The following is a 27,500-nucleotide window of genomic DNA, read 5'->3' as shown; positions in this document are numbered from 1 at the left end:
TTCCCCTTAGTTTCTCTCCTTTCTCCCCCTCAACCCATCCACCCTCCCGCTCTTTTCCTCTCCCTTCTCTTTCGCTTCCTACTTTTCTCCATTTCTCAACCCATCCACAGTTACTATCGCAAAGGTCTCTTGTTCTTTTCACTCCTTCCCTCTCTCTTTTCCACTCCTATGCTCAAATTCAACCCATCCATGTCGTAAGGTGGGTTGTCCCCCACTGACGCTCATGGGGTGATTCTCTCCCCCTCATTTTTATCGGTTGGAATTTATGGACCTCTTTGGGCTTTTAATTACTCTTCTCACGGCGTGACTGGAATGTAAATTTCTCTGCCTCCCTGTATCTCTTGCTCTCTCCCTCCTTCCCTCTCTCATCCCCCCTCTTTCCTTACTCTTTCCCTCTGTTTCCATCTCTCTCTCCGCAGTCATTTCTTTTTTTATTTTTTAAGAAATGGAAATCGCCTCAAAGGTCAGACACCATCCCTCCTTGTTCTGTCACCCTCCTCTTTCTTTCTTTTTTCTCTCTCGCTCTCTCTCTCTTGCCCCCTTCATGTTTACTGTGGTTTTTAATCAAAACAGGAGTGAAAAACAATGCTGGACAGAAAGGAAAATAGAAAGGGAGGAGCGGAAAATGGGGATATTTAAGCGTGCATCATGTCGTAGGGCCTGACGGCATTATGAAAGGTGAAGAGTTTTGCGAGCAGGTCATGAATCCCAGCCATCCATCAAAATGTTGAATAATGAATAATGTCGGCTTGTTATTGTCGGGAGGCCGAAATAGCGTTGTGGTTTGGGAAGCATCCATCCCTTTTGTCTCGGCCAAATAACGACCCGTGTGAACCTGTTTGCTGAATGGGTGATGGGGATAAATGAGTTGGACGGAGGAATCTGTGTGCTATCAAGTTAACTCTGGAGTGGGTGGCTTTTTCATGTTGCAGCAGGACCAAATTCCCTTTTTTTTTAAATGTTCTCTCTTCCCTACTCTCATGCGTACACACACACACACACACACACACACACACACACACACACAACATCGATGCACAGGTTTGTGTGTATCAAGTAATCAGTTACAGCGATTGCAGTTACAAGTCTTTCACTTTTACTAGTGTATGTGTGAGAGAGTTGCTTGGCGTGTGCTTTTTAGTTGACAAATGCCTCTCGAAACGTTTGAAATTGAATGAAATGCTGCGCATGAGAAGTAACCACCTCTCTGCAGTGGGTTCGATTTTAAAGGGGTTATCAGAAGTGGAAACGATAGCAAAGCGGCCACCCCGCCCCTGGTACGGTGAAATGCTGAGAGAAATGTTACCACTCTAAAAATTCACAGACGGAGATATGGATTTCAAGGACTTACCATCCATGATATCAAGGTTATAGTTTTAACCGTGTTTTCATGTGTGGGCAGAACTGAAAAAGCGTGTGCGAGCAAGGAGGCCTACAAACCTGACTCAGTTACACCAGCTCTGTCAGGAGGAATGGGCCATAATTCACCCAACTTATTGTGGGAAGCTTGTGGATGGCTACCCAAAATGTTTGACCCAAGTTAAACCATTTAAAGGCAATGCTACCAAATACTAATTGAGTGTATGTAAACTTCTGACCCACTGGGAATGTGATGAAAGAAATAAAATCTGAAATAAATCATTCTCTCTACTATTATTCTGACATTTCACATTCTTAAAATAAAGTGGTGATCCTAACTGACCTAAGACAGGGAATTCTTACTAGGATTAAATGTCAGGAATTGTGAAAAACTGAGTTTAAATGTATTTGGCTAAGGTGTATGTAAACTTCTGACTTCAACTGTATGTGGTGTTTTGTTGACGTTTTCTTTGTTTTCAAACGGAGTAAAACGAGCGTATATTTTGGTTCTCATGAAGTGCGATAGTTAAACTAAACTCATGAAGCATTTATGAAGTTATATTCTACAAGTATCACTGGATACATAGCATTAATTTAGTCCAAAAATTGATGTAGCAACTGCTGATTGTCCCTTTACAGGTGTTGCAGCAGGACCAAGTTTCCTTTGAAGGTGTTCTCTGCCCTCTTTCCACACACACACACACACACACACACACACACAAAAGCACGTCCATGTGCAGGGCTGTTTGTTCAGAAAGCAGAAGATTTCAATGTCATTTTGATAGGCAGCTGCCTTTGAGGGAAATCTAATCCTATCACATGAGATGGGTATTCAGTATCTTCAACGGGACACACAGCATCATCAAAAGTCAACAGACGTGATTAGTTTCCATGACACGTACACACACACACACACCCACCCACTGAAGGATTTCAGTCAGGACCTCGGCTCTCCCCTGCCTTAGCTGTTGACCGAGGGGGTGGAAAAAATAAGAAAGTAAATAGAGATGACAGAACACACAGGCCTGTGGTCTGCCCGGGCATCCCACACCAGACGATTACAGTAAATAACAGCCTATCTAACCTGGCACCAGTGTAGATCTATCAGCTCTACAGAGGGACTCGGACACAGCCCTGGGGTACCCCAGAATGGATTGATTTGGACAAAAAAAAGCACATGCAGTGGGCGAAATAAATGCCTTTTGAATACTGCTGCACAAGGGATTATTGCATTGCATGCAATTACTTTTCGCCCCCGGCGATAGAGGGAAACTAGCTAGCATTATAAATCTGGAAAGCAAAACTCAGACTTGAGAGCAGAGATGAATGTTCCTCTGTGTATTGGAGGCAGTTGGGAGATATACACGAGTGCAATTATTATCATTACCATAATGGAACAAGCCAGGGTATTCCACCGACTGGACAGGCCAAATAGTCATCACAGTAATGCGAAAGAAGAAACGTGTGTGTGTGTGTGTGTGCTGCCTACGGATGTGTGTGTCAAGAATTCAGTCAGGAGGGTTTCCTTTGAGACCTTTTCTAGTGTGTGTGTGTGTGTGTGTGTGTGTGTGTGTGTGTGTGTGTGTAAGACCAGATAAATGGTTTGCCGGCGTAATCTTTCCCCTCCAACACTGAAACACAGTATTAGAAATAACCACCTGTCTCTCTCCCTCAGAGCGGATCAGGCTGCGCTACGGGGAGCTGTGCGGGGAGCTGCTGTGTGTGGAGCTGGACAAAGAGCGCCACGGTCTGGGCCTGAGCCTGGCGGGGAACCGCGACCGCGCCTGCCTCAGTATCTTTGTGGTGGGCATCAGCCCCGGGGGCCCCGCTGCCAAAAACGGAAACATCCGTGTTGGGGACGAGTTGCTGGAGGTGAGGGGGCCACACACACACACCTGTGCGAACTCGCACATGCATATTCTCTCACACACGTGTGCGAAAAGACAGTCACACGCACACATGAGCCAATCACAGGGGTTGATTAGGTGGACATGGTAGTATAATAGGCCATGTTGGATAGTCTGCCCTTGTCCTTTCCCCTCTCTTCCTTCCCTCTTTTTCTCTGTCTCCCGTCCTCTGCCCATGCATTATTTCATTTGTGATCGTCACAGCCCTTTCTCTCTCTCTCTCGCTCCCTCCCTCCCTGTGATAGTCTTATCCTGTTAAGTCCTTGAGGGAGAAAATGAAACGGCTCCATCACTGTCACTGTTGACGCCGAGGCCAGTGCTCCTCTCAGGCCACAGAATCCATCACAACACATCACAACGGCGTGTGTGAATAGGGGCTGTGTGTGTGTGTGTCTGCCTAAGAGAAACACAAAAAAATGGTGTGCCTCCTATACTTTCTTATACTCTTTCTCCACTTTTTAGTTTATTTCCTCGCTCTTCCGTCTCTCTTCCTTTCTGTCTTTCTGGGAAGATTCCCGGAAAAGCATTTGCTCTTGCTGCCTCAATGAATGAAAATAACTTCTCCTTTTTGAGTGTGGGCCTACTACTAATGAATCTAAGCGGGGGATTAGTCATGCAAAATAGATGCGATTAATTCTTCTGGTTGATTTAGTTCTTCTGGTTGCTGAGATTGAGCTCTGGGACTGGCAGAGTAAGTGTCTCATGAATGCAGTGAATTCTAAATGTGTCAGTCTGGAGCTGAAGTGTTTTGCCGGTTTTTCAAAACGCTTGTCTGAGATGATCTTCCACAAACATTGACACTAACGTGGAAGAGCCTGAATTGGAACTGACGTGTTGTCAGCTGACCCGAGTCTGTTATGACCTCTCATTCCATCATATCACGTTCTCCTCCCTCCATCAACCCTCTGAGTTTTGTCTTTCTTTCTCTCCATTCCTTCCGCCCTCTCTGGTTGTGCTAGCGCTGCTCATTACAACAATGTCACTGCCACCATGAAAAATGTATGTGGACTGCCACAAGCAGCGACAGCGGAGGGAGGGAGACCCGACCCACTGCAACACACAAGCTGATGCGCGCGCGCACACACTGAGATGCACACACACATGCAGTGCCTTGGGAAAGTATTCAGACCCCTTGACTTTTTCCACATTGTGACGTTAAGACTTATTCTAAAATGGACTAAATAAAAACATATCGTCAGCAATCTACACACAATACCCCATAATGACAAAGTGAAAACAGGTTTTTAGAATGTACTCAGTGTAAAGATTACATACAGAAATACGTGTTCAGACCTTTTGGCGATGAGACTCAGGTGCATCCTGTTTCCATTGATCATCCTTGAGATGTTTCTACTTGATTGGAGTCCACCTGTGGTAAATTCAAATGATTTAACATGCTTTGGAAAGGAACACACCTGTTTATATAGGTGCATGTCAGAGCAAAAGCCAAGCCATGAGGTCGAAGGAATTGTCCGTAGAACAGATCTGGAGAAGGGTACCAAAACATTTCTGCAGCATTGAAGGTCCCCAAGAACACAGTGACCTCAATCATTCTTAAATTGAAGAAGTTTGGAACTACCGAGACTCTTCCTAGAGCTGGTCGCCCAGCCAAACTGAGCAATCGGGGGAGAAGGGCCTTGGTCAGGGAGGTGATGGTCATTGACAGAGCTTGGGAGTTCCTTTGTGGAGATGGGAGAACATTCCAAAAGGACAACTATCTCTACAGCTCTCCACCAATCAGGCCTTCATGGTAGAGTGCCCAGACGGAAGCCACTCCTCAGTAAAAGGCACATGACAGCCCACTTTGAGTTTGACAAAAGGCACCGAAAGGACTCTGACCATGAGAAACAAGATTTTCTGATCTGATGAAAGCAAGATTGAACTCTTTGGCCTGAATGCCAAGCGTCACGTCTGAAGGAGACCTGGCACCATCCCTACAGTGAAGCATGGTGGTGGCAGCATTATGCTGTGGGGATGTTTTTCAGCTGCAGGGACTGGAAGACAAGTCAGGATTGAGGCAAAGATGAACGGAGTAAAGTACAGAGATCCTTGATGAAAACCTGCTCCAGAGCGCTGAGGACCACAGACTGGGGCGAAGGTTCACCTTCCAACAGGACAACGACCCTAAGCACACAGCCAAGACGACGTAGGAGTGGCTTCGGGACAAGTCTCTGAATGTCCTTGAGTGGCCCAGCCAGAGCTCGGACTTGATCCGGATCTAACATCTCTGGAGAGACCTGAAAATAGATGTGCAGTGACACTCCGCATCCAACCTGACAGAGGTTGAGAGGATCTGCAGAGAGGAATGTGAGAAACTCTCCAAATGCAGGTGTGCCAAGCTTGTAGCGTCATCAAGAAAGTACTGAGTAAAGGGTCTGAATACTTAAGTAAATGTGAGATTTCAGTTTTTTTTATTTGAATAAATTAGCAACCATTTATAACCAGTTTTTGCTTTGTCATTATGGGGTATTGTGTTTAGATTGATGAAGAAAATTATGATTTAATCAATTTTAGAATAAGGCTGTAACGTAACAAAATGTGGAAAAAGTTGAGGGGTCTGAATACCTTCCAAAGGCACTGTACTGTAATCACAGAGAAACACACACACACACACACACACACACACACACACACACACACACACACACACACAGTCATAAATGCAGACACACATGCACGTACACTGTTAGTCACAGGCTGATCCACATGATCACACGCAAACATACACACTCCCTCCCTCACTGATGAACACTGACACCCCACACTAAAACCCTCACAAACTGTGTCTCTGAGCCCATCTAAGCCCCAGTCAGGATTTGTGCTGTTCCACCAGAGCAAGGTGTTGGGGCTGGGTGCTGGCCCATTCGTATCTGCAGAGTGCTAAATTGCCTATTGATTTAACATTTGGAAGTAGCGGATACGACTGAATGTGCTCATTTGAGTAGCAGACCGGTGTGGATTTTAGGGGGCTAGCAGGCGAGCTCAATGACCTTTCAGTAAAACCTGTCTCAATTAGGGGTGAGGGGGGAGCTGTGAATGTGGGTGTGGGTGTGTGCCCACATCAGTAATCATGTGCTTGCGGCTGCTGCCACTAAACACTGTTGTCACACTTGGGCGGATGCATCATGCCTTCATTGTTGCCATCTAGAAGGTCACTGTGTGTGTTTGCTGCACACGTGTGTATTTGTTTACAGGGTTTATTTGTATATGCCTGTATGTGTTCATGCATGTTTGAGTCTTATGTTGCTATCTCTTTGTCAGAGAGAGAAATACATTAAATCCATCACTTCTTCCTGTTTATGATAAAGACCTGGGTTGTGTTCATTATGCATCAAGGGAAGAAAACGGACTGAAACAGTGAGGGGGCCAACCTGAACTTATCCAATAAGAAATGGAAACTGTTTTGTTATGTAGTGCCATAACGAATATGACACAGATTGTAGTTCAACTCTCTCCTTCTCTTCCTCCCCATCAGATCAACAACCAGGTCCTGTATGGCCGCAGCCACCTGAACGCCTCAGCCATCATTAAGAGCGCCTCGTCCAAGGTCAAGATTATCCTCATCAGGTAAGGCTAGTCAGCCGACCCTGGGACCAAGGGCGTTAACGCCTATTCAAAAGGAGGGGGCCACCTAAAACCAATAGTTATTTTGTTCATTAAATCAGACAAGACACACTTAAACTACCCTGAGCACAGTCAACACAAATATATTTTTTATAGTAGGCTAAGAATATAATGAAATATAACCGAATAAAATGGAATGGCTGTCATGTAAAAAAAGGTTCCATTTTGAAACAGCCCAAGGCGAGCCCTTGCTTTTTAAATCCATGTTTCATGTCTTTCCTACCCTCACTCCACTTTGTTAGGGAGCAGGCGTTAGGGTCATATATTGTGAGAGTATCTTCATCCTGATACCCATACAAAATAACAGCAATCCTATTTTTTTTAAATCATGCGAGTCTCGCGTTCATATTTCGCGATCTTTACGCGATCGAGCAAAAACAATGGCCTACACTTGATCTAACGCTACATTAACCTATTGCACGCTAAATGTTTCTGATCAGTGATGGATTTGCAAACAAATAGATGAGCTGTACCACTTCCTCTTATTTGCCCTGCCAGAGAATTAACCAAATATACAGACATTGATTGATTAAGACTAGTAATAGGCATTTGATCGGGAGTAGAACTTGGCTAATATGTGACTGCGATTCAAGAGGAAAATAATCCACTTGGTAAGCTACATAACATGCTGGCAACATTTTTGCCACTATACAGTCTCCATATACAGGGCCTTCGGGGGAAAGTATTCAGACCCTTTGGCCTCCATTCTTAAATGGAAGAAGTTTGGAACCACCAAGAGCTAGCCAAACTGAGCAATCGGGTGATACAGGCCTTGGTCAGGGAGGTGACCAAGAACCCCCGATGGTCACCCTGACAGGCTTCGGGACAAGTCTCTGAATGTCCTTGAGTGGGCCGGACTTGAACCCGATCGAACATCCTCTGAATGTTCGACCTGAAAATAGCTGTTTTGTTTTTTAATACATTTGCAAAAATGTCAGTTTTTGCTTTGTCATTATGGGGTATTGTGTGTAGATTGAGGAAAACCCAAATGTGGAGAAAGTCAAGGGGTCTGAATCCTGTTCAAATGCACTGTAGTTATTGTACTACATTGTCCATGTACCTTTTGGCTTGCCGTAACAGGTTAAGCTTCGCCACTCCATTCAACTAAAGCAACCATAGTTGCGCATTTCTTCACCGTTTAACTCCCACAAGCATTCCAGCACAGGCTTCTTCTTGCGACAGGGATGAAGGAGTTCCTTTTGTGCTTGACCACCTTAACGAGACGCCTTGTGACGCAGCTGGAGAACATTTGGAAGTCACTCCGACGTGCCGTTCTACAGCACAAAAGTACTGAACCACGTGATGTTTTATATGGACATTGCTCTCTAAATGGAGGCATGGACCAAAACAAAATCAAAGATAAATTGCTTTCTCTTGAAAATAAATGTGTAATTCTATTGACGATAACGTTTACTGCTGCGGCAAGGGTTACAAGGGGGATCGAAATGCGATCGTTTTGAGGCCGTTAACTGAGGTAAAAATTTGCATCCCAATTGTTTCTGCTTACAAATCTGAGGTACCTGTATGTTGAGTTATCATTTTAATTAACTGAAGGGGGGAGGGAGAGAGCCTACATTTTACTCCACAACCGCTGTTTATGCTCCCTTTGAGTGAGCGAGCAAAGTGATGCTATTTTGGTACGATCCTTTCTCAGTGTACAAGCTGTCGATTACGGGGGCGAACAGTACTCTCGAGGACAATTGTACCTCCTTCCTCCTCCAGTCGTGCCAAATACCCCTCCGCTCTATAGAAATAAGATATTGTACCCTTCAGGGGGACGTTCTTAGAACCATTGTAACATTTGAAGGCTATTTTCTCCCTCAACCAACGTTGACAGGATGCATATGTTACGCTCTGACAAGACCATTAGGCTGGTGGCACCATCGCTCCCCGTCGTCTATGGCCACTATTACCCAAGGAAGGCAAATGAACCCCACGCACAACGACGACCTCTGTGTAATTTTGGGGATTTGCGTCTTATTGGATCATGTGGGAAGGAGAGGATGAGGGAGGCAGAGAGAATGAGGAAAAGAGAGAGGGAGAAGTGGAGTCTCATTAACTGGGCTTCAATATCCGTCCACTCAAACACCAGCTATGAAGCCACCCACTGACCTTCCACATCCGAAATCACACCCTATTTTCTATATCGTGCACTACTTTTGACCAGGGTCCACAGGGCTCAATATAGGGAATAGGGTGCCATTTGAGATGCAGGAACTGACTGCACTCGCTTGGTTCCGTCTTATTACTCATTATTTCTTGCTCTACCGCTCCCTCTCTCCTTCTCTGCCACTCTACCGCTCCCTCTCTCCCGCGCTGGCATCTCTACCGCTCCCTCTCTCCAGCTCTACCTCACACTCTCCAGCTCTACCTCACACTCTGCCGCTCTACCTCACACTCTGCCGCTCTACCTCACACTCTGCCGCTCTACCTCACACTCTGCCGCTCTACCTCACACTCTGCCGCTCTACCTCACACTCTGCCGCTCTACCTCACACTCTGCCGCTCTACCTCACACTCTGCCGCTCTACCTCACACTCTGCCGCTCCCGCTCTACCTCACACTCTGCCGCTCTACCTCACACTCTGCCGCTCCCGCTCTACCTCACACTCTACCTCCCGCTATTTATTTTTGTTCTCTCACTTTACCTCTGTCTTTCTTCCTCCCTCTCACCATAGCCGTCCCCCGCTCTCAAACCTTCTGTCTCTTGTCTTAATCGCTCTTGCAAACTCTCTCTCCATTGCTCTCTTTACCTCTTACATATCCCCCCCACCCCTCTCACTGCTGCCTATCTAGTAGCCTAATCATCTCTCTGGGGAGCGAGGAGCACACAGAGCACGACGGCGACGCAGCACATAATTTCCTCCCCATGCCACGCGCCGCTTCTTGCCATCCTTAAGTCCCTGTAATTGAACACAGTGGGCCGGAGCCCAATCACCTGTGTTCTCCACGCATATTAAAACATACCGAAGGGAGAGAGGGAGACCTAGGATGGCGTCTAGGGCCCATATCCATAAAGCATCTCAGAGTAGGAGTGCTGGTCCCTCCCTGTCTGTCATTTAATTCAATATGCTTTAAAAGGCTAAAGTGATCCGCACTCTGCGACGCGTTGTGAATACGGGCCAAGGGAAGTGCATAAGCAGGCCATTATGACGGCTGTCAAAATGTGAACGACAGACATGGCATCAGCGAGCAGCACATCCATTATTTCTGAGCTGCTGACGGGGAAAAGATAACAGCATGCTGATTTATGCATTGGTGACGTGAGGTTCTCTGTTGAAGTGTCTGTCCGCTAGGCAGCCTCGTTGGCTGACAACTAAAACGTCATGTATAGCAAGCACGGAATCTGTGTTTAAGGTGTCCTTTTTGTGTTCCACGGAATTGACACGTCCATGATGACACTTCATGGAACGTGGCAATGCTGTCAATCTGAGCTTGTGGTTATCGGCACAGCTTTCAACCGTGTCTGTTAAGTTATGCGTCTCGTGCCAATGGCAGAGTCAAATAAAGGTTTTTACTCTAAGAAAAGTTTGACACCCTATTCCATATGTGTTGACACTCCAGAGTTCCAATGTGGCGATTGTTTGCTAGCGGAGGACTATTTGTGTAACCTTTATTTAACCAGGCAAGTCGGTTAAGAACAAATTCTTAATTACAATTGATGGCCAAACCCGGACGACGCTGGACCAATTGTGCGGTGCCCTATGGGACTCCCAATCACAGCCGGCTGTGATACAGCCTGGAATCGAACCAGGGTCTGTAATGACGCCGTTAGCACTGAGGTGCAGTGCCTTAGACTGCTGCGCCACTCGGGAGCCCTACTCAGTTATGCTTAGCAAACAAATCTCAATTATGCGCAAACTTATGGGGAAAACGCAAATGGGAATTTTCTCATTCTCCACTCCTATGGTAGGACTCTGCTCAGGGCTCATGGATGTTTCCCTGCCTTGTCATCTGTCCCTATCCGATTGGCCTGTGCTACCTGGAACTTGCCTGCCAAGGAAGTCGTTTCCATCTACTTCTCCCCCTCCATCCTGTCGTGGAGTAGACAAAGAACAGCAATCAGTGTTTAGATCACTGCTGGTCCCATGTCACAAGTCGTGGAAACCGAAGGCAGCGGCATGCTGCTAAGTGGACGGGGAGTGGTTTGGAGCAGATTGACAGTACATTCGGAAAGTATTTAGACCCCTTGACTTTTTGAACATTTTGTCACGTTACAGCCTTATTCTAAAATGGATTAAATAAAAAATGTCCTCCTCAATCTACACACAATGACGAAACAAAAACAGGTTTTTAGAAATGTTTGCAAATGTATTAAAAAAATATATATATATATATGTATATATATATGACCTCATTTACATAAGTATTCAGACCCTTTTCTATGAGACTTGAAATTGAGCTCAGGTGCATCCTGTTTCCATTGACCATCCTTGATGTTTCTACAACTTGACACAGTGGCCTCCATAAACGGAAGAAGTTTGGAACCCCCAAGACTCTTCCTAGAGCTTGCCGCACAGCCAAACTGAGCAATTGGGGGTGAAGAGCCTTGGTCAGGGAGTTGACCAAAAGCCCGATGAATAATAAATACCAATACAAAATGTAGTGCACTACTTTTCACCAGAACCCTATGTGCCCTGGTCAAAAGTAGTGCACTATATAGGGAATAGGGTGCCATTTGGGATGCGGACATATTGTCGCTGTCCGACCCACCAAGGTCTCAAGTGCAAGAGCGCAAGTTACCAAGGTGGAGCGAACAGGAAGGAACCGCTTGGTCATACTGTTGACATTTGGAGGGCTTTGTCCTTCAGTGTCCCTGAAGACTGTTGATTTGGAATAAACATGAGAGCGGACACATCTCAATTAATTGTCCATCCTCATCAGATGTTGTTTTTCAGATTTATTGAAATTCTCTTTCTTCTATCCCACTGGTCATGTGCACTCTGCTGTCCAGTAGTCCGTGTTTTGTTTTCCTCCGTTTGTCTAGAGGGAAATCCAGGTTTCACAGTAGCTGTGATTAGATTGCAGCCAATTCACAGTAGGAGCAGAATAGGTCAGTACGTGCTCAGGGGTTTGGTGACAAACTCCTTTAAAAAGATTGGTGGGAGGGGTGGCTCGAAAAATGCTATATTGAGTCAGTTCGTTTGGCAATGAGCGGTGGGACGTCAAGGATAGGGCGCCTCGTAGCCATATCGCCATGGAAACATCAGCTGGTGCCGGCCAGGCTGCAGACGGGAAGAAAAAGGTCCGACTAGGAACGCAAATGTTAGTGTCAGCCCACCCAGCGCCCGTTCGCTTATCCAGCCTCGCATTGGAGTGAGTTAGTGCTGTGACGCCAGTGAGCGTGTTCGTTTACGCACACACACACAAATGCTCAAACAACACATCCTACGACTTTGTCAGCTTACTGTGGATTGGCCACATTTTCTTATTTTAGTTGTAGGAGAAAGGGGTTGTGTGGGGATAAGGCAACACAAGAAACTGATTGATTGATTGATAAATAAATTCCCAATGTCCCTACCATCCCCTTGGTGGAAGAGGGAACAAAAGCATTAACTGTAATTGGAAAAGGATCACTTACTGGGGATAGAGAATAACAGTGGAGAGGGGTAGAGGGAGGTAGATAAATGTTGTGAGAGAGGCGAAGAGAAGACTGGAGTATCGCGAGAGAGAGGGAGCGGGATAGAGAGGTGAAGACGGGGGAAAAGAAGGGAGTGGGAAGAGGGAGAGAGGAGGGTACCTGCACACCTGAAGCGGGGGAACCACCACATATAACCACTTGAGGGTTGAACAGGAAAGATAGCTGGATATCATCACTGACTGCTGGTCTGGGCTAGCTGAGGACCCTCCTAGTGTATTGGAGAAGCCAGAAGCTCCTGCTTTTCTTGGCTGTGTCTGACCATCTGTCTGTCTAAGAGAGGAGAGGACAATGTGAAGATATACCCCGGTACAGATTTATGAGCGCACCCCCACCGGTTTTGACTGAAACCAGATAGAAGGGGAGATTACAAGAGAGGGGATGAGGGGACAAGGACGGTAGAGAAAATAAAGGGACTCTAGAACGTCAGAGCGGTCAAGAGAAGGTCCAAAGTATCCTCATCTTCCTCTTCATTATCTCTGTGGGTCTCTAGCCTAAGCATACTGAACCACCCATTAGACTGACAGTTGACCTCTTTGACGCTGCCGCATGTGACATAATGTATCACACGGCAAAGAAGGAACTGTCCTATAGGACGACACCGGATGAAATGCCTGTGCTCACCATCTTCTGCTGCACATGGTGAACCACTTTTACCTCTCAACAGTCCATAGCACCTGCCGGCCCTATTTCGCTCCCTTCCCGTTGGCCCAAATCCTTCCATTTTTTTGCCGCTCTTAATGCTCTGCGTGGGTATAAGCAGTGTAGTGGTTGATGGTCCACCACGTTGCTGTCGCCTTACAGACATAGTGCCATGGTGAAGGGGTACGGAGCAAATTGGAACTGGCTGCCTCTTTACTTGACCCCGTTTGTGTGTATTTATGGTAATAGAAACTAAGATACAGATGGTTAGACTACGTAGAATAGTTAATAAATCAAGCAGCTCATGTCAATTACCCCATGGGCTTTTTTTTTGCGTATGCCTCTTGAATCCATGAAGGTGTCGTCTCTGCCATCGGCAGACCATTAGTAACACGTATGCCAGTTGTCGAATCCACTCGGAGCTGTTTGCGTACAATAGGGAGTGATTGTTGACTCGTCTTCTCCTCCCTCACTCCGTGTGTCTCCGGCACTCACCTGGGGTGCTTTGTCATATCTTTCGGCTTTGATAATTTTTGTGTCCTCGTCTCGCAGTAGTCCCCTGAGGAGGCGTGAACAAGCGCGTCGCCAAACTGTTTTGTTTCTTCCCCTGGTTTGCTGTTCCACACAATTTCAACAGCTGTCTTTGAAAAGTGCGCGGACTGGTGACAGCGGTAGGATTCACACGCACACTGGCAACAGCGGTGGGATTTATTTCTCTCTCCGAGCACACATGAATGACTGGCTTCCTCAGCTGCCGTCGGGAGATTCCGTTACCACACAAACGGAGAGGGGATGAAAGAGATTTGAACAAAAGGAAAGACAAAACGATATGCAAAATAGGTCCCATGTAGGCGGTGAGGAAAGGAACCGTAAAAGAACTGGAGAACGCTGGCCTGTGGAGGGATACAAATTTGTGTTGCCGATTCCCCTTTTTTTTCCCCTGAAGTGACTGACTTGAATTTCATAGCACATTGACCTTAATTATATAACTTCCTCAACTAATTATTAACTTCCTCTATTGGTAACCGATACAGGGTAATCGTTAACAATATAATGGGTTGAATACGTCTACCCGAACTGATTATTATACCAATTTGTGTTAAGCCATTGTTTTCAATGGAGACTATTCTCTTCAGAGAAAGAGTGAGCATAAAGTCTACTCTGACCATGCAGTGTTGAGCATGCGTGTTGTACGGGGATTGTGCTGGGCTCAGGTGGTGCTATCGCAGCCGTTGAGTCCAAATCGCCTGATGTGAGAGATGATGAAATGTCTAGCCTGGTTGGCCCTCTCAATCCCAAACCGAGCATTACTCTGGCTTTCTCCATCCTAGCTTCCATTTGTCCCCTGCAGATGTTACCAGAATCACAAGCCTCAACCCCCCCCCCCCTCCCAGGCACTTCTGTAAATCTGAAAGGATTGGATATGTATAAGCATATAGGCCGACATGTCTAAATGCTAATTCGGTGTCCAGAGTTGCAGAGGCGGCGGTCCATTGTGACATACTGTATCTACGCGGCTCTGAGACCACCGTCCGTGGGGGGACCCACTGCCCCAACCATGCACCTCCCCAAAATTCCCAACCAATGCGGCTCCGCCGAAGCGGCTTCTATTCATTTGAATTTGAATTGCTTGAGCCGCACTGAGATTCTGAGAAAGTATAAAAGCCAACAGTCTCAACATTCTAGAACACTGCAGTACAGATGCGTACACATTTTGAACTCCTCTGATTAGCGCTTTAGTCATCATTCCATAAGTGCAATGGTGCAAGTTGTCCATTTTGAACTGGGCTTTGTGTACCGGAGTCGTATTCACTAGGCACAAAATGGAAGAGGGAAGAACTAACCAAACGTCCAATAAGAAACTCTTCTGTTTTTTTTGTTGCTACAGTATGAATAAAGAATTAGGACCCTAGCTTCCTTTCCCATTGAGCTTCCTTCATATGTTTCCCTAAGGTCAGGAGGATATTGATCTAGATGAATGGAAATTATGTCCTTGATCAGCTTTATACCTGATGTCTCTCTCTGCTGTCCTGACCAAGCACCACACACACACACACACACACACACACACACACACACACACACACAGTCCGTGTTAATACCACACTCTGGTACACAGGAGGAGATGCTCCCATTAACCTTGGCATCCCTTCCAATGCAGCGTTCTTCCCCTCACACTCTCCACACCATTGATTACTGCTAATACAGTTCTATTGAATAGCACCTTCTCTCTCTCTCTCTCTCCGCCCTATAGGAACGAAGATGCTATCAACCAGATGGCCGTTCCCCCCTTCCCAACTCCTCCTTCTGTCCTCTCCTCCACTGAGGTGAGTCCTATTCTCTCTCACTCACACACACACACACACACACACACACACACACACACACACACACACACACACACTCTTATGTCCGTGTGGTCATCCAAAAGCTGAAAGAGCATGGCACTAGCCATGACGTTATGCGATAGCATATGCTTGGGCCTAAACACACACGCACTTCCAAAAGCAAACAGAACAACAACCGACATCGAGCTGAAATCGTAGGCCCTTATCCAAAACATGCATGTTTTTATTTGTGCATGTCCGATCAGTGCACTTACCTGAAGACATGGTTATTATTCAATTGGAAGAAATGACCGTGCAGTTGACAACTTTCTACTTTTGAATGTGTTTTTTCCCCCCATGTATCATCACCATAACCATCATTATGATTATCATTGTCCCAGGCTCCTCCCCCCACACCACCAGCAGCAGCAGCGGTATCAGCCTTGGCCCCCACAGAGAAGCCCCAACCTCCAGAGAGCCTGGTCCTCTGCAGGGGCCCCCTGGAGGCCTCCATCTCCATCAGCAAGGTAAGAGGCTCCACTCCCCACATTCTTACCTGTCCTGGGTCGTGTTAATTAGACAACAACGTACGAAAGGGGACGGGAACAGGAAGGTATTACCTGGACCTGGTCCAATAAGAAATTATTGTTTTCCGTTGCAAAAAATATATAGATTTTTTTTTTAAGTGTTCCATCTGCCTTTTTCGTAAAAATGTGTGCCAGTGTGGTGATCATTTTGTGGCTTGGACCTCTCTCTCACACACACACACCACACCTCACTCACACTCACACCACACCACACACACACACACACAGGGGCAGTCCAGTGTCGTCTCCAGTGGGAGCACAGCTACAGAGCTCATCTCAAGAGAAACAACACTCAAGAGCCTCCGAGAGGGAGAGACCGCCTCCAAGGTCAGCTGACAGGAAGCCCCCGTGACACTTCCTCTTTGCACACTACACGTTTCGACCAGCTCTGTGAGCCTCAGTGTGCAGACTTTTGCAGCTGACTTTTTGTTACTGACTTGTTTACCGAATTAGTTGAGCAACTTAAAAGTCAAGCATGAACACCAGGCAGAGACTTCAGCACCCCTATCTAAATATACTTTCCTTTTTGACGTTTTCCAGGCATAACTTACATACATAAAGAAATAGGGCACGAGTCAATTCAATCCCGTGACGCTAGTGTGTGTGTATTCATGCATGTACTTCTATGTGCTCTCCGCAGAAGCTCAAGGCCTCTGAAAAGGGGGCGGAGTCTTCGGAGAGCATGCCTGTGCCGGATGCCAAGGCCCTCCTGGAGCAGGTGAGGGTAACCTATTATACACGAGGCAATGTAGGGCATTCCACAGCACTGCATGTAGGGCACTGGACTCCACCCTGTGGGGAAGGGAGAGTGAAGCAGAACGAGCTCATAGTATCAGACAACTCGTGTTTAAAATTGAACAGTAAAATGCATTATTCAGTTATTCACAACTCGTTGTCTGGGCAAAGATCTGGTAAAATATTGACTACGACTTCTGTTCTGCGTAGACTGCCAACCTGTCCAAGGTCTCGCAGAGCTCCAGTAAGGTGCCAATGGTGAGTGCTGTGGACGGAGGGCTGGTATCCCCCCCTGTAGCCTCCCTGCCCTCCTCCTGCACCGGTCCAGACTTTGAGTACTGCAGCAAAGGTATGGATCCCCCCTCTACCCTTCCTAACCTCCTAAACTCCTCCGTGGAGTCACACTCACAACTAGCAGTCCATTCACAGTACAGGCCTGAGCCTTTTACTCAACTGTCTCATATTCAATTCTCTGTGCAACACCTTGTAAGTCAACATCTGTTTTAAATTCCTTAGAAATATGACGCCGTCCAACAAAAATAGCAACTATGTTTGCCGTGACGTTTTATTACAGAATCTCTCTCTCCATCTTTCCTCTCTCCAGTAGACCCAGCCACTTGTCCTATCGTTCCAGGCCAAGAGATAGTCATAGAGATCGCCAAGGGTCGCTCTGGCCTGGGCCTCAGCATTGTAGGGGGCAAAGATACACAGCTGGTAAGATGACTAACTCTACTCAGGGGTGTGCGTCTGGTTTCTACATCATCCGGCAACAACTGTCACCAAGACGGATGTGAGCTTGACATTGGAATTTGATATGGGCTAATGAAACGGCATGACACGAGCCAAGGTCTGCCTTTATTCAAATAAAGTGTCAACTTTTAATTGATTTGCTTTTTACCCAGTCTGTTGTAGTCAATTTCTGTTCGGTTTATTTGAAGTTACAGCGCATTGTCTCAGCCAGAGGTGAGAAAGACACTGCAGAGAGTGGTCTCTCTCTCTCTCTCTCTCTCTCTCTCTCTCACTCTCACTCTCACTCTCACTGCGATTCTCCTTAGTCTTCTGGGAACACACAGCAGCAGCCTCAGGCCACCGCAGAACAAAGGAGTCGCCTGCTATTTAATTGAATGTTCTGTAGCCGATTTGCCCAAGGATGAGCATTGAGAGAAGCATTCACTTTGTTTCCACTGATCTTTCCAGAGGCTTTCAGTCCAGTTAGTCATATAGCCTAGCTTTGATTCGCTCTGTCTCTCACTCACTCACTCTCTCACTCACTCTCACACACAATCACATATTCAATATGCTTTAATTACATGAATGACAAGGTCAATGTTGCCGAAGTGATACACAAAAAAATTATGAAAGCAACAACAATAAGAATCGTAGCTATAATACTAAAGAAAAAAATATTTGTTTATTTATTGTTGGTCGGAACCGGTACCAGAACAATGCAGCTTCCATCTAAGAGGTTTCCTTAAGTAACCTTTTGTCTTATGTAACCATACCAAACCCTTCAAATCATACTAATTTCAGAGGCTCTGATTTACGTTTACTATGTTACATCTAGTCTATGAGACCGGGCTGATATTTTATGTGGTTGAAATACCTTCCGCTTGCATAACAGTGCAAAGATGACATAACGCGTGCGTTCGCAAATTCTCAAGAGCTGCTGAAAGAAATCCTATTTCTCCACTCCTGTTCCTAAGACAAAATTACATTTGTTCTTTAATTTTACTGCAAGAAATGCATAATTCTGCAGGAGTTATTAATATATTATGTTACATGTTATAGGCCTACAGTCGGTGTCCGTATTTCAGTTACTATTCCATTTAACCCATATGTTAACTTACTTACTATTTATTCATGGATGTCAAATGTGCATGTTAAAACAGCTTATCCCAAATAAGACCTTGAGCGGGATATGAGCTACAAAAAGTTTCAAAAGTTTGGGGCCGTTCAAACGTTTGGGGCCACTTAGAAATGGCCTTGTTTTTGATAGACCATTTTTTTGTTGCTTTTCTATTTTTAAAATAACATCAAATTGATCAGAAATAGTGTAGAAATTGTTAATCTTGTAAATGACTATTGTAGCTGGAAACGGCTCAAAATGGCCAGAAACAAAGCCCTTTCTTCTGAAACTCATCAGTATAAACTTGTCAGTTTATTCTTGTTCTGAGAAATGAAGGCTATTTCATGTGAGAAATTGCTCAAGAAACTGAAGATCTCGTACAACGCTGTGTACTACTCCCTTCACAGAACAGCCCAAACTGGCTCTAACCAGAATAGAAAGAGGAGTGGGAGGCCCCGGTACACAACTGAGCAAGAGGACAAGTACATTAGTGTCTAGTTTGAGAAACAGGCGCCTCACAAGTCCTCAACTGGCAGCTTAATTAAATAGTACCTGCAAAACACCAGTCTCAACGTCAACGGTGAAGAAGCGACTCTTGGATGCTGGCCTTTGTCGGCTCCGACAAAGTTCTGAGTGTCAGTAATCTTTCCCAAACTCAGCTGATTCATATGATCAACTAATCATCCAGCTTTAATCATTTGAATTAGCTGTGTAATGTTAGGGCAAAAACCAAAACGTGCACCCATTGGTGTCCCCAGGACTGATTTGGGAAACGCTGCTTTATCGTGTAGTGTGGATGGTGTTACGAGCCGATCCCGGTGACTGACCAATAGGAACATGGCCGGCACTGAGTATGCATACAAAATAATACGATTAGCCTATTGTGAGTAGTATGATTCATGTAATAGTTTGATTTTAACATTTACATGCTTTGCAAGAAGAACGAATCCCCTGTTAATCTTGGTTACATGACACATATGAAATCAAGCTACCTTGATGAATGCAGAAAATCTATATAAAAGTTATTTCTTTCTTTCTTTTGTCACACCTTGTCTAACAAGACAATGTTTCTTTGTGACAACTTTCGCGCATAATCATAGAGAGAGGCTTGCGCTGCTGGTGTCGGCACATGCACAGATCAAACACACCGCTGCAGTTGGCGCAGCCTACGTCGGTTGCCGTAGTCCCGCAAGGCAAACGCAGAATGTGACGACAAAACTAAAGCCACCATTTGGCCAGGTTGACATCAAGATTTAAATGTGGTAACATCGCACAGTGTGACAAAATAACCGTAAAAGGCTGAATCCGACATACAGTGTGGAAAGGCCTTAAGGTGAAGTCTCCTTCCAATGTTCAATCACATTCCATCTTTCTCTGACCTTTAACCTAAATCAACTATTGGGGAAGTGAGGTTTTCTTATTATTCTCCTCCAGCAGTCAACATTTGGTGTGAATTTCAATGTTGTGTTTTTGGGACGGTTTTGTTAAGGGTTCACTCTGGTCAGAGACAGTTCTCCATAAATGCTCTCTGCTTTTATGAACCTTTGTTGGATTGGTTGCACCCAGAATGTGCATGGCCTTCTTTCAGTTGGCAGTAGAAGTAGAAGTCTTCCTAATGTTTTTGCAAAAATCAAGCTGCTGTTTTTCTGTGGATGTTTTGTGGGTGGAGCTCGCTCACGCTCTCTGAAGAATCGCTATTGAGGGTTCATATAAATTGCTGATGTTTGAAGGTGCTGTCAATGAGAGCGGTTTAGGCAGGTGTGAGTGGTTGGGTCTAATAGTCACCATAAACAGTCCTAATGTCCTATTCACTGTCATATCCCCTCTTTTCTCTCCTTCTACCTCTCGCTCTCTCTCTCTATCCCCCTCTGTCTCGGACTCTATCTAGGATGCCATAGTGATCCATGAGGTATATGAGGAGGGGGCGGCGGCACGCGATGGACGACTCTGGGCTGGAGATCAGATCCTGGAGGTTAGTCTCTATCTCTCTCTATCTATCCTCTTTCTCTCCTCTATTTCTCTCTCCTTTCGTCACACATCTAACAAGTCTGTTAGCTGTGCAACAGAGAGCAAAATGGAATAATCACAGACCTCACTGCACCTTTTCAATCAATGCACATGGTAGTGTCGTGCTCCGCAGTGCACTAAACTAAGACAACGTCTCCCTCTACTGGCTTGCACTGAGATAAAGGAGTAGTTGAGTGAGTACCGGGCAGCCCCTGCAAGGCGGGGAGGACCACGAGCTCTGGGTGCCCTTGTCATCAATGTCTATGTTTTTTATTTATTTTAAATAAATCATTTTGACAGTAACTCTCCAAAAAGTCATATACTCCGTGTAGAAAACTGCTGGACCTGCAGGCCGTGGTGAAAACATTTGCACCCAAAAAGGTAGGACTTCAGGGGAGTCTCAAGTTGGATTTAATCAAATGGACCTTGAATGTTGCATCCCATTTGTGTCGGCTATTTGCAAGACAAAACCCGCTGAGTTAAACAGTGGCTGTATTTATCCTCAAGCCGAGTACTTTTTTTCTTAATTGTTAGGCTAATTTATTTTATTTTTTAAGATTATAAATAGCAGCTAAATACTGTATATAGGTGGGAGAACTCTGACCAGAGAAACTGAGTTACACCATGTACATGTGTATGTGTACGCCCATCCAGGTGAATGGCGTGGACCTGCGCAGCGCGGCCCACGAAGACGCCATCACAGCCCTGCGGCAGACCCCGGCCAAGGTGCGTCTGACGGTGCTACGGGACGAGGCGCAGTACCGCGACGAAGAGAACCTGGACGTGTTCAGTGTGGAACTGCAGAAGAAGGCCGGCCGCGGCCTGGGCCTCAGTATCGTCGGCAAGAGGTACAGTTGCTACTCTGACACACGGGCTGCGTCCCCACTCTCCTGATTTCTCACAAATTGTGCACTTCCGCATTTGCACACTCCCCGTCTTAGATTTAACAGTGGTGGAAACTCCCTCAAGCCAATGCTTACACCAATCAGAAGCTTTTAAATCCATGAAGGGATTTATGCAAATGCACACTTGGGGAGGAGGGTGGAGAGTTGGGATGCGACCTCTGTGTGTTTCACCCCTATCAGGAAGTGTAACGAAGGGTTAACCAGCATTTTCTCAGGCTAACAATGTCAGATGGATTTGAAAGCTGGAAAATTTTGGAATTCTTTTGCAATACATTGGCTCGGCACCTGTTCAGATGGCTGTTGGTCTGCGTGCACTGTAGGAACGGCACGGGGGTGTTCATCTCGGACGTGGTGAAAGGGGGAGCCGCCGAGCTGGACGGCCGACTGATGCAAGGGGACCAGATCCTCTCTGTCGACGGCGATGACATGAGGCAGGCCTCGCAGGAGACGGTGGCCGCCATTCTCAAGGTAAGGGGAGGGGCCAGACCTATGGCTCAACATCACACCAACAAACAACCACACAGACTTGTAGACACAGCCTTGTAGACACAGCCTTGTAGACACAGCCTTGTAGACACAGACTTGTAGACACAAAACTGCCATTATAGACCAAACAAATACTGTGCAATTGCAGATCAAATAAACCACAACTGCAGTCAGACAAAACAAAGAACAATAGTCACAGGCAAAACAAATAACTATAGTAGTCCAACTAAAACCCATAACAACAGCTAATACTTGCCTCAAAAATAACACAAACGAACATCCCCCTCACTGTCACAGACCAAGACAATACCCAGCCTGTCCGTAACCACCAAACTCTCCTTCCTTCTACCACAAGGGGTCACCATTGGTACTGTTATTGTCAAAGCCTGCGGTGCTCTTCAGAAGTGCTTTTAGCTGCAGCGGCGAGGCCTTCTGGAGTGGTGGTTCTGGCTACAGTTGAGCACTTTGTGGAGTCCTTTTTAAAGTGGGTGCTTTGTGGACAGTTGCTACAGTGGTGTATACCTTTGCCAGCGCCCTTATCAAAGTATATAGTAGTATTCAACTTCTTGCTTCCATCTATGACCTGGAGTGCGTATCCTGGCTGCAGTTGGGCGTTAAATGGGTTGTATTGTTGTCGTAGTATTGCACTATGGCTGCGTACCAAATGGCACCCCTATTCCCTATATAGTGCACCATATAGGGAATACGGTACCATTTTGGGACGCGGCTTGTGAAGTGGAGACCCTGTACGATTGAAGCGTGTGCCCTGTCCTCTGTCGTGGAGATCCCAGCAGGCTGCATCAGCCAGCAGTTAACTAGGTTAGCTGCTCTGCTTCGTGCTGTTGCTGTTGCTGTTGCGTTACCTGTGCCTCTGCAGTGCGCCAGGGGGGTGGTTCTCCTAGAGCTGGGTCGACTGAAGGCTGTCTCCTGGATCTCTCCCAGACACACCTCCCAGGGAAGCCAGGTGTGTGTGTGTGTGTGGGTGTGTGGGTGTGTGTGTGATCTCGCCGGAGGAAAGTGTGTGCGGCCATTCTCACCCCTGCTGCCTGGGAGCTTGCATGCAGAAGCTCCGTCACACTGACTCTCCCTGGCTGCTGTGTCATTAATACCCACTGTCTCACCACCTCCTCCTCGCTCCATTCATCTCATGCATGGGAGCCAAAATGGCCGCCTGCTGGACGTTTACCAGACTCATTCTGGTGTCAGTGACTCACTCACCTTGCCCAAAACAAACTCGCTGCCACCGGGCAGCATGCCTCAGTGTGTTTCTTTTTTTTTCTTCTTCTCCTGACTGGATCACATCTGTTTTCCCTCCCTCTCTCCCTTCAACAGATGAGCCACGTGATTGCCAACAGCACAATCGCCACGCCCCACCCCCCGCTAAACTCCACCCCCTCCACCTCTCAGCTCCTCAACAACGCCAGGAAGCCCATGACGGAGAGCATGACCTCATCAAAGAGCGCAGGTAGAGGACCACTTTGCTCACCTGGATTGGAACCTTGCCTCTCCGTCTGAACGTTGGTACTGCACTTTTGGTCTTTTGGAGTGCTGAGCTCTGAGGACCGGGATTGGATACCAGTCAGTTCCCTGTGTAATGCCAGTCTGTCCCTCTCTCTGTGTTATAGGAGCAGAGATGGGTGTGCGCACTGTGGAGATCACGCGGGTAAATGGAGAGCTCTTCTGTTCGGCTCACAGTGATTGCTGTGATCATCAGAAGATGAGTCTCCAACCAGACCAATCACCCTTCTCCTTCCCTCTCTCTCAGGGTCCTACTGATGCGTTGGGGATCAGTATAGCTGGGGGGAAGGGCAGTCCTCTTGGGGATATCCCCATCTTTGTGGCTATGATCCAGGCCAACGGGGTGGCAGCCAAGACACACAGGCTCAAGGTGCGTGTGTCAGTGTGTTACGATCCCCTTGCTGTCTATAATCTCTCACCATGGTGTGTGTTTTTTGTCCTTCAGGTAGGAGACCGGATCGTGAGTATCAACGCTCAGTCTCTGGATGGCCTGTCCCATGGGGATGTGGTCACCATGCTGAAGAATGCCTACGGTAGCATCATTCTCCAGGTAGAGAAACAAACACACACACACACACACACACACACTGCAAGCATGCACATGGAACTCATACACACACACTCAGTTTATTAGGTACACCACCCCATTCACAAAAATTCATTTCTCACTCCTTCCTTTTTCTCACGTGACAGTGGCTTGCTATGAAAAGCAGGCGTGTAGGTATCGAGGCATTCAGTTACTGTTTATTTGAGCGTTACAGGCTACTACACCGCTCACGTCACAAAATACATTTTGAAATCTATGTTATTCAATTATTGCACCCACACTGCTCACGCACGCCAACGAGCGTCTGTGTTGCCAAGGGCTAAAATAGAAGTCAGTTCTATTTGTGACGCAGATCGCGCCATAAGTCCTGCCTCTCCCGTCTCTTCATTGGTTTATAGAAGCAGGTACCCACGTGCCATCTCCTCATTGGTTATACCCACGTGGGTGACTGACAGACGAACGAGGTCAGTGGCGGTAATGCACCTAATTTATGAAAGTTGCCAATCGCAATATAAAGTCAAGAGAAGAAAAGGCCTAGAAGGAGGAAAGCTGCCTAGAAACGATTTGGTTGATGTGTGGATTAATTGGCGGAGTAGAGGACCTTGTGTATTTCAGGTAAGATAACAACTCAATGTTTATATCCCAGGACAAATTAGCTAGCAACAGCAAGCTAGCTAAATAGGACAAATTAGCTAGCAAGTGCAAGCAAGCCAAATAGGACAAATTAGCTAGCAAGTGCAAGCTAGCCAAATAGGACAAATTAGCTAGCTAAATAGGACAAATTAGCTAGCAAGTGCAATAAATGTTATTGGTTCAGAGTTTGTTTTGATATTTTAACCTGTGTGTCGTGATTGTGTTTCGTGTGAGGGGGGGCAAAATCAATTTGTGCACGGGTGCAGCCGGGGTGGCCACCATTGTTCCTGTTCCCAAGAAAGCTAAGGTAACTGAGCTAAACGACTACCGCCCCGTAGCACTCACTTCCGTCATCATGAAGTGCTTTGAGAGACTAGTCAAGGACCATATCACCTCCACACTACCTGACACCCTAGACCCACTCCAATTTGCTTACCGCCCAAATAGGTCCACAGACGATGCAATCTCAACCACACTGCACACTGCCCTAACCCACCTGGACAAGAGGAATACCTATGTGAGAATGCTGTTCATCGACTACAGCTCGGCATTCAACACCATAGTACCCTCCAAGCTCGTCATCAAGCTCGAGACCCTGGGTCTCGACCCCGCCCTGTGCAACTGGGTACTGGACTTCCTGACGGGCCGCCCCCAGGTGGTGAGGGTAGGCAACAACATCTCCTCCCCGCTGATCCTCAACACGGGGCCCCACAAGGGTGCGTTCTGAGCCCTCTCCTGTACTCCCTGTTCACCCACGACTGCGTGGCCACGCACGCCTCCAACTCAATCATCAAGTTTGCGGACGACACAACAGTGGTAGGCTTGATTACCAACAACGACGAGACGGCCTACAGGGAGGAGGTGAGGGCCCTCGGAGTGTGGTGTCAGGAAAATAACCTCACACTCAACGTCAACAAAACTAAGGAGATGATTGTGGACTTCAGGAAACAGCAGAGGGAACACCCCCTATCCACATCGATGGAACAGTAGTGGAGAGGGTAGCTAGTTTTAAGTTCCTCGGCATACACATCACAGACAAACTGAATTGGTCCACTCACACTGACAGCGTCGTGAAGAAGGCGCAGCAGCGCCTATTCAACCTCAGGAGGCTGAAGAAATTCGGCTTGTCACCAAAAGCACTCACAAACTTCTACAGATACACAATCGAGAGCATCCTGGCGGGCTGTATCACCGCCTGGTACGGCAACTGCTCCGCCCTCAACCGTAAGGCTCTCCAGAGGGTAGTGAGGACTGCACAACGCATCACCGGGGCAAACTACCTGCCCTCCAGGACACCTACACCACCCGTTGTTACAGGAAGGCCATAAAGATCATCAAGGACATCAACCACCCGAACCACTGCCTGTTCACCCCGCTATCATCCAGAAGGCGAGGTCAGTACAGGTGCATCAAAGCTGGGACCGAGAGACTGAAAAACAGCTTCTATCTCAAGGCCATCAGACTGTTAAACAGCCACCACTAACAGTGAGTGGCTGCTGCCAACACACTGTCATTGACACTGACCCAACTCCAGCCATTTTAATAATGGGAATTGATGGGAATTATGTAAATATATCACTAGCCACTTTAAACAATGCTACCTTATATAATGTTACTTACCCTACATTATTCATCTCATATGCATATGTATATACTGTACTCTACATCATCGACTGCATCCTTATGTAACACATGTATCACTAGCCACTTTAACTATGCCACTTTGTTTACTTTGTCTACACACTCATCTCATATGTATATACTGTACTCGATACCATCTACTGTATGCTGCTCTGTACCATCACTCATTCATATATCCTTATGTACATGTTCCTTATCCCCTTACACTGTGTATAAGACAGTAGTTTTGGAATTGTTAGTTAGATTACTTGTTGGTTATCACTGCATTGTCGGAACTAGAAGCACAAGCATTTCGCTACACTCGCATTTAACATCTGCTAACCATGTGTATGTGACAAATAAAATTAGATTTGATTTGATGTAAACGTGGTATGATGGTATGATCGTTGGTGCTAAGTGCACCGGTTCCAGTATCTCAGAAACAGCCGGACTTCTGAGCTTTTCACGCACAACCGTGTCTAGGGTTTAGCCCGAGAATGGCGCAACAAACATAAAACATCCCGTCAGTGGCAGTCCTGTGGACGAAAACAACTTGTTGATGAGAGGGGTCGAAAGAGAATGGCAAGAAACGTGCAAGCGAACAAACGGACAAATAACTGCTGCACAACAGTGATGTGCAGAATGACATCTCGGAATGCACAACTCGTTGGTCCTTGTCACGGATGGGCTATTTAGGGCTCCCGAGTGGCGCAGCAGTCTAAGTCACTGCATTTCAGTGCAAGAGGCATCACTGCAGTCCCTGGTTCGAATCCAGGCTGCATCACATCCAGCCGTGATTGGGAGTCCCATAGGGCAGTGCACAATGCCCAGTGTCATCCAGGTTTGGCCGGGGTAGGCTGTCATGGTAAATAAGAATTTGTTCTCAACTGACCTAGATAAATAAAGGTTCAATTAAAAAATTGCAGCAGTGGGCCCGGTATCACTGGACAACTGAGGAGTGGAAAAACATTGCCTGGTCCGATGAATTCCTGTTCCGTCATGCTGATGGCAGAGTCAGGATTTGGCGTAAGCAACATGAGACCCATCCTGCCTGGTGTCAATGGTACAGGCTGATGGTGTGGGGAATGTTTTCCTGGCGCACGTTAGATCCCTTGATAC

At 46.5% G+C, this 27,500-nt stretch overlaps 1 protein-coding gene across 8 annotated transcripts in view; it reads left to right on the top strand.

Moving 5' to 3' along the window:
• Positions 1-27,500, top strand: part of patj (PATJ crumbs cell polarity complex component) — a 191,767-nt gene that overhangs the window by 149,384 nt on the left and 14,883 nt on the right. For 5 of the 8 annotated variants that reach the window (XM_035775912.2, XM_035775886.2, XM_052527410.1 and 2 more), the window contains 16 exons: positions 3,035-3,231; positions 6,742-6,833; positions 15,425-15,497; positions 15,899-16,024; positions 16,313-16,411; positions 16,725-16,802; positions 17,030-17,168; positions 17,424-17,533; positions 20,554-20,637; positions 21,327-21,520; positions 21,898-22,045; positions 22,941-23,027; positions 23,396-23,528; positions 23,689-23,726; positions 23,829-23,951; positions 24,027-24,131. In XM_035775912.2, the coding sequence (XP_035631805.1) occupies positions 3,035-3,231; positions 6,742-6,833; positions 15,425-15,497; positions 15,899-16,024; positions 16,313-16,411; positions 16,725-16,802; positions 17,030-17,168; positions 17,424-17,533; positions 20,554-20,637; positions 21,327-21,520; positions 21,898-22,045; positions 22,941-23,027; positions 23,396-23,528; positions 23,689-23,726; positions 23,829-23,951; positions 24,027-24,131 (1,826 nt within the window). Of the gene's footprint in view, positions 1-3,034; positions 3,232-6,741; positions 6,834-15,424; positions 15,498-15,898; positions 16,025-16,312; positions 16,412-16,724; positions 16,803-17,029; positions 17,169-17,423; positions 17,534-20,553; positions 20,638-21,326; positions 21,521-21,897; positions 22,046-22,751; positions 22,916-22,940; positions 23,028-23,395; positions 23,529-23,688; positions 23,727-23,828; positions 23,952-24,026; positions 24,132-27,500 lie in introns of those variants that run through there. The other 3 variants (XM_035775904.2, XM_035775920.2, XM_035775929.2) reach the window with 3 other exon arrangements.

Source organism: Oncorhynchus keta, chromosome 1 (genome assembly GCF_023373465.1).
Source record: "Oncorhynchus keta strain PuntledgeMale-10-30-2019 chromosome 1, Oket_V2, whole genome shotgun sequence".
NCBI classification, from domain to species: domain Eukaryota; kingdom Metazoa; phylum Chordata; class Actinopteri; order Salmoniformes; family Salmonidae; genus Oncorhynchus; species Oncorhynchus keta.
Note: the sequence above shows the minus strand (reverse complement) of the source record. Positions and strands in the feature narration are given on the sequence as shown.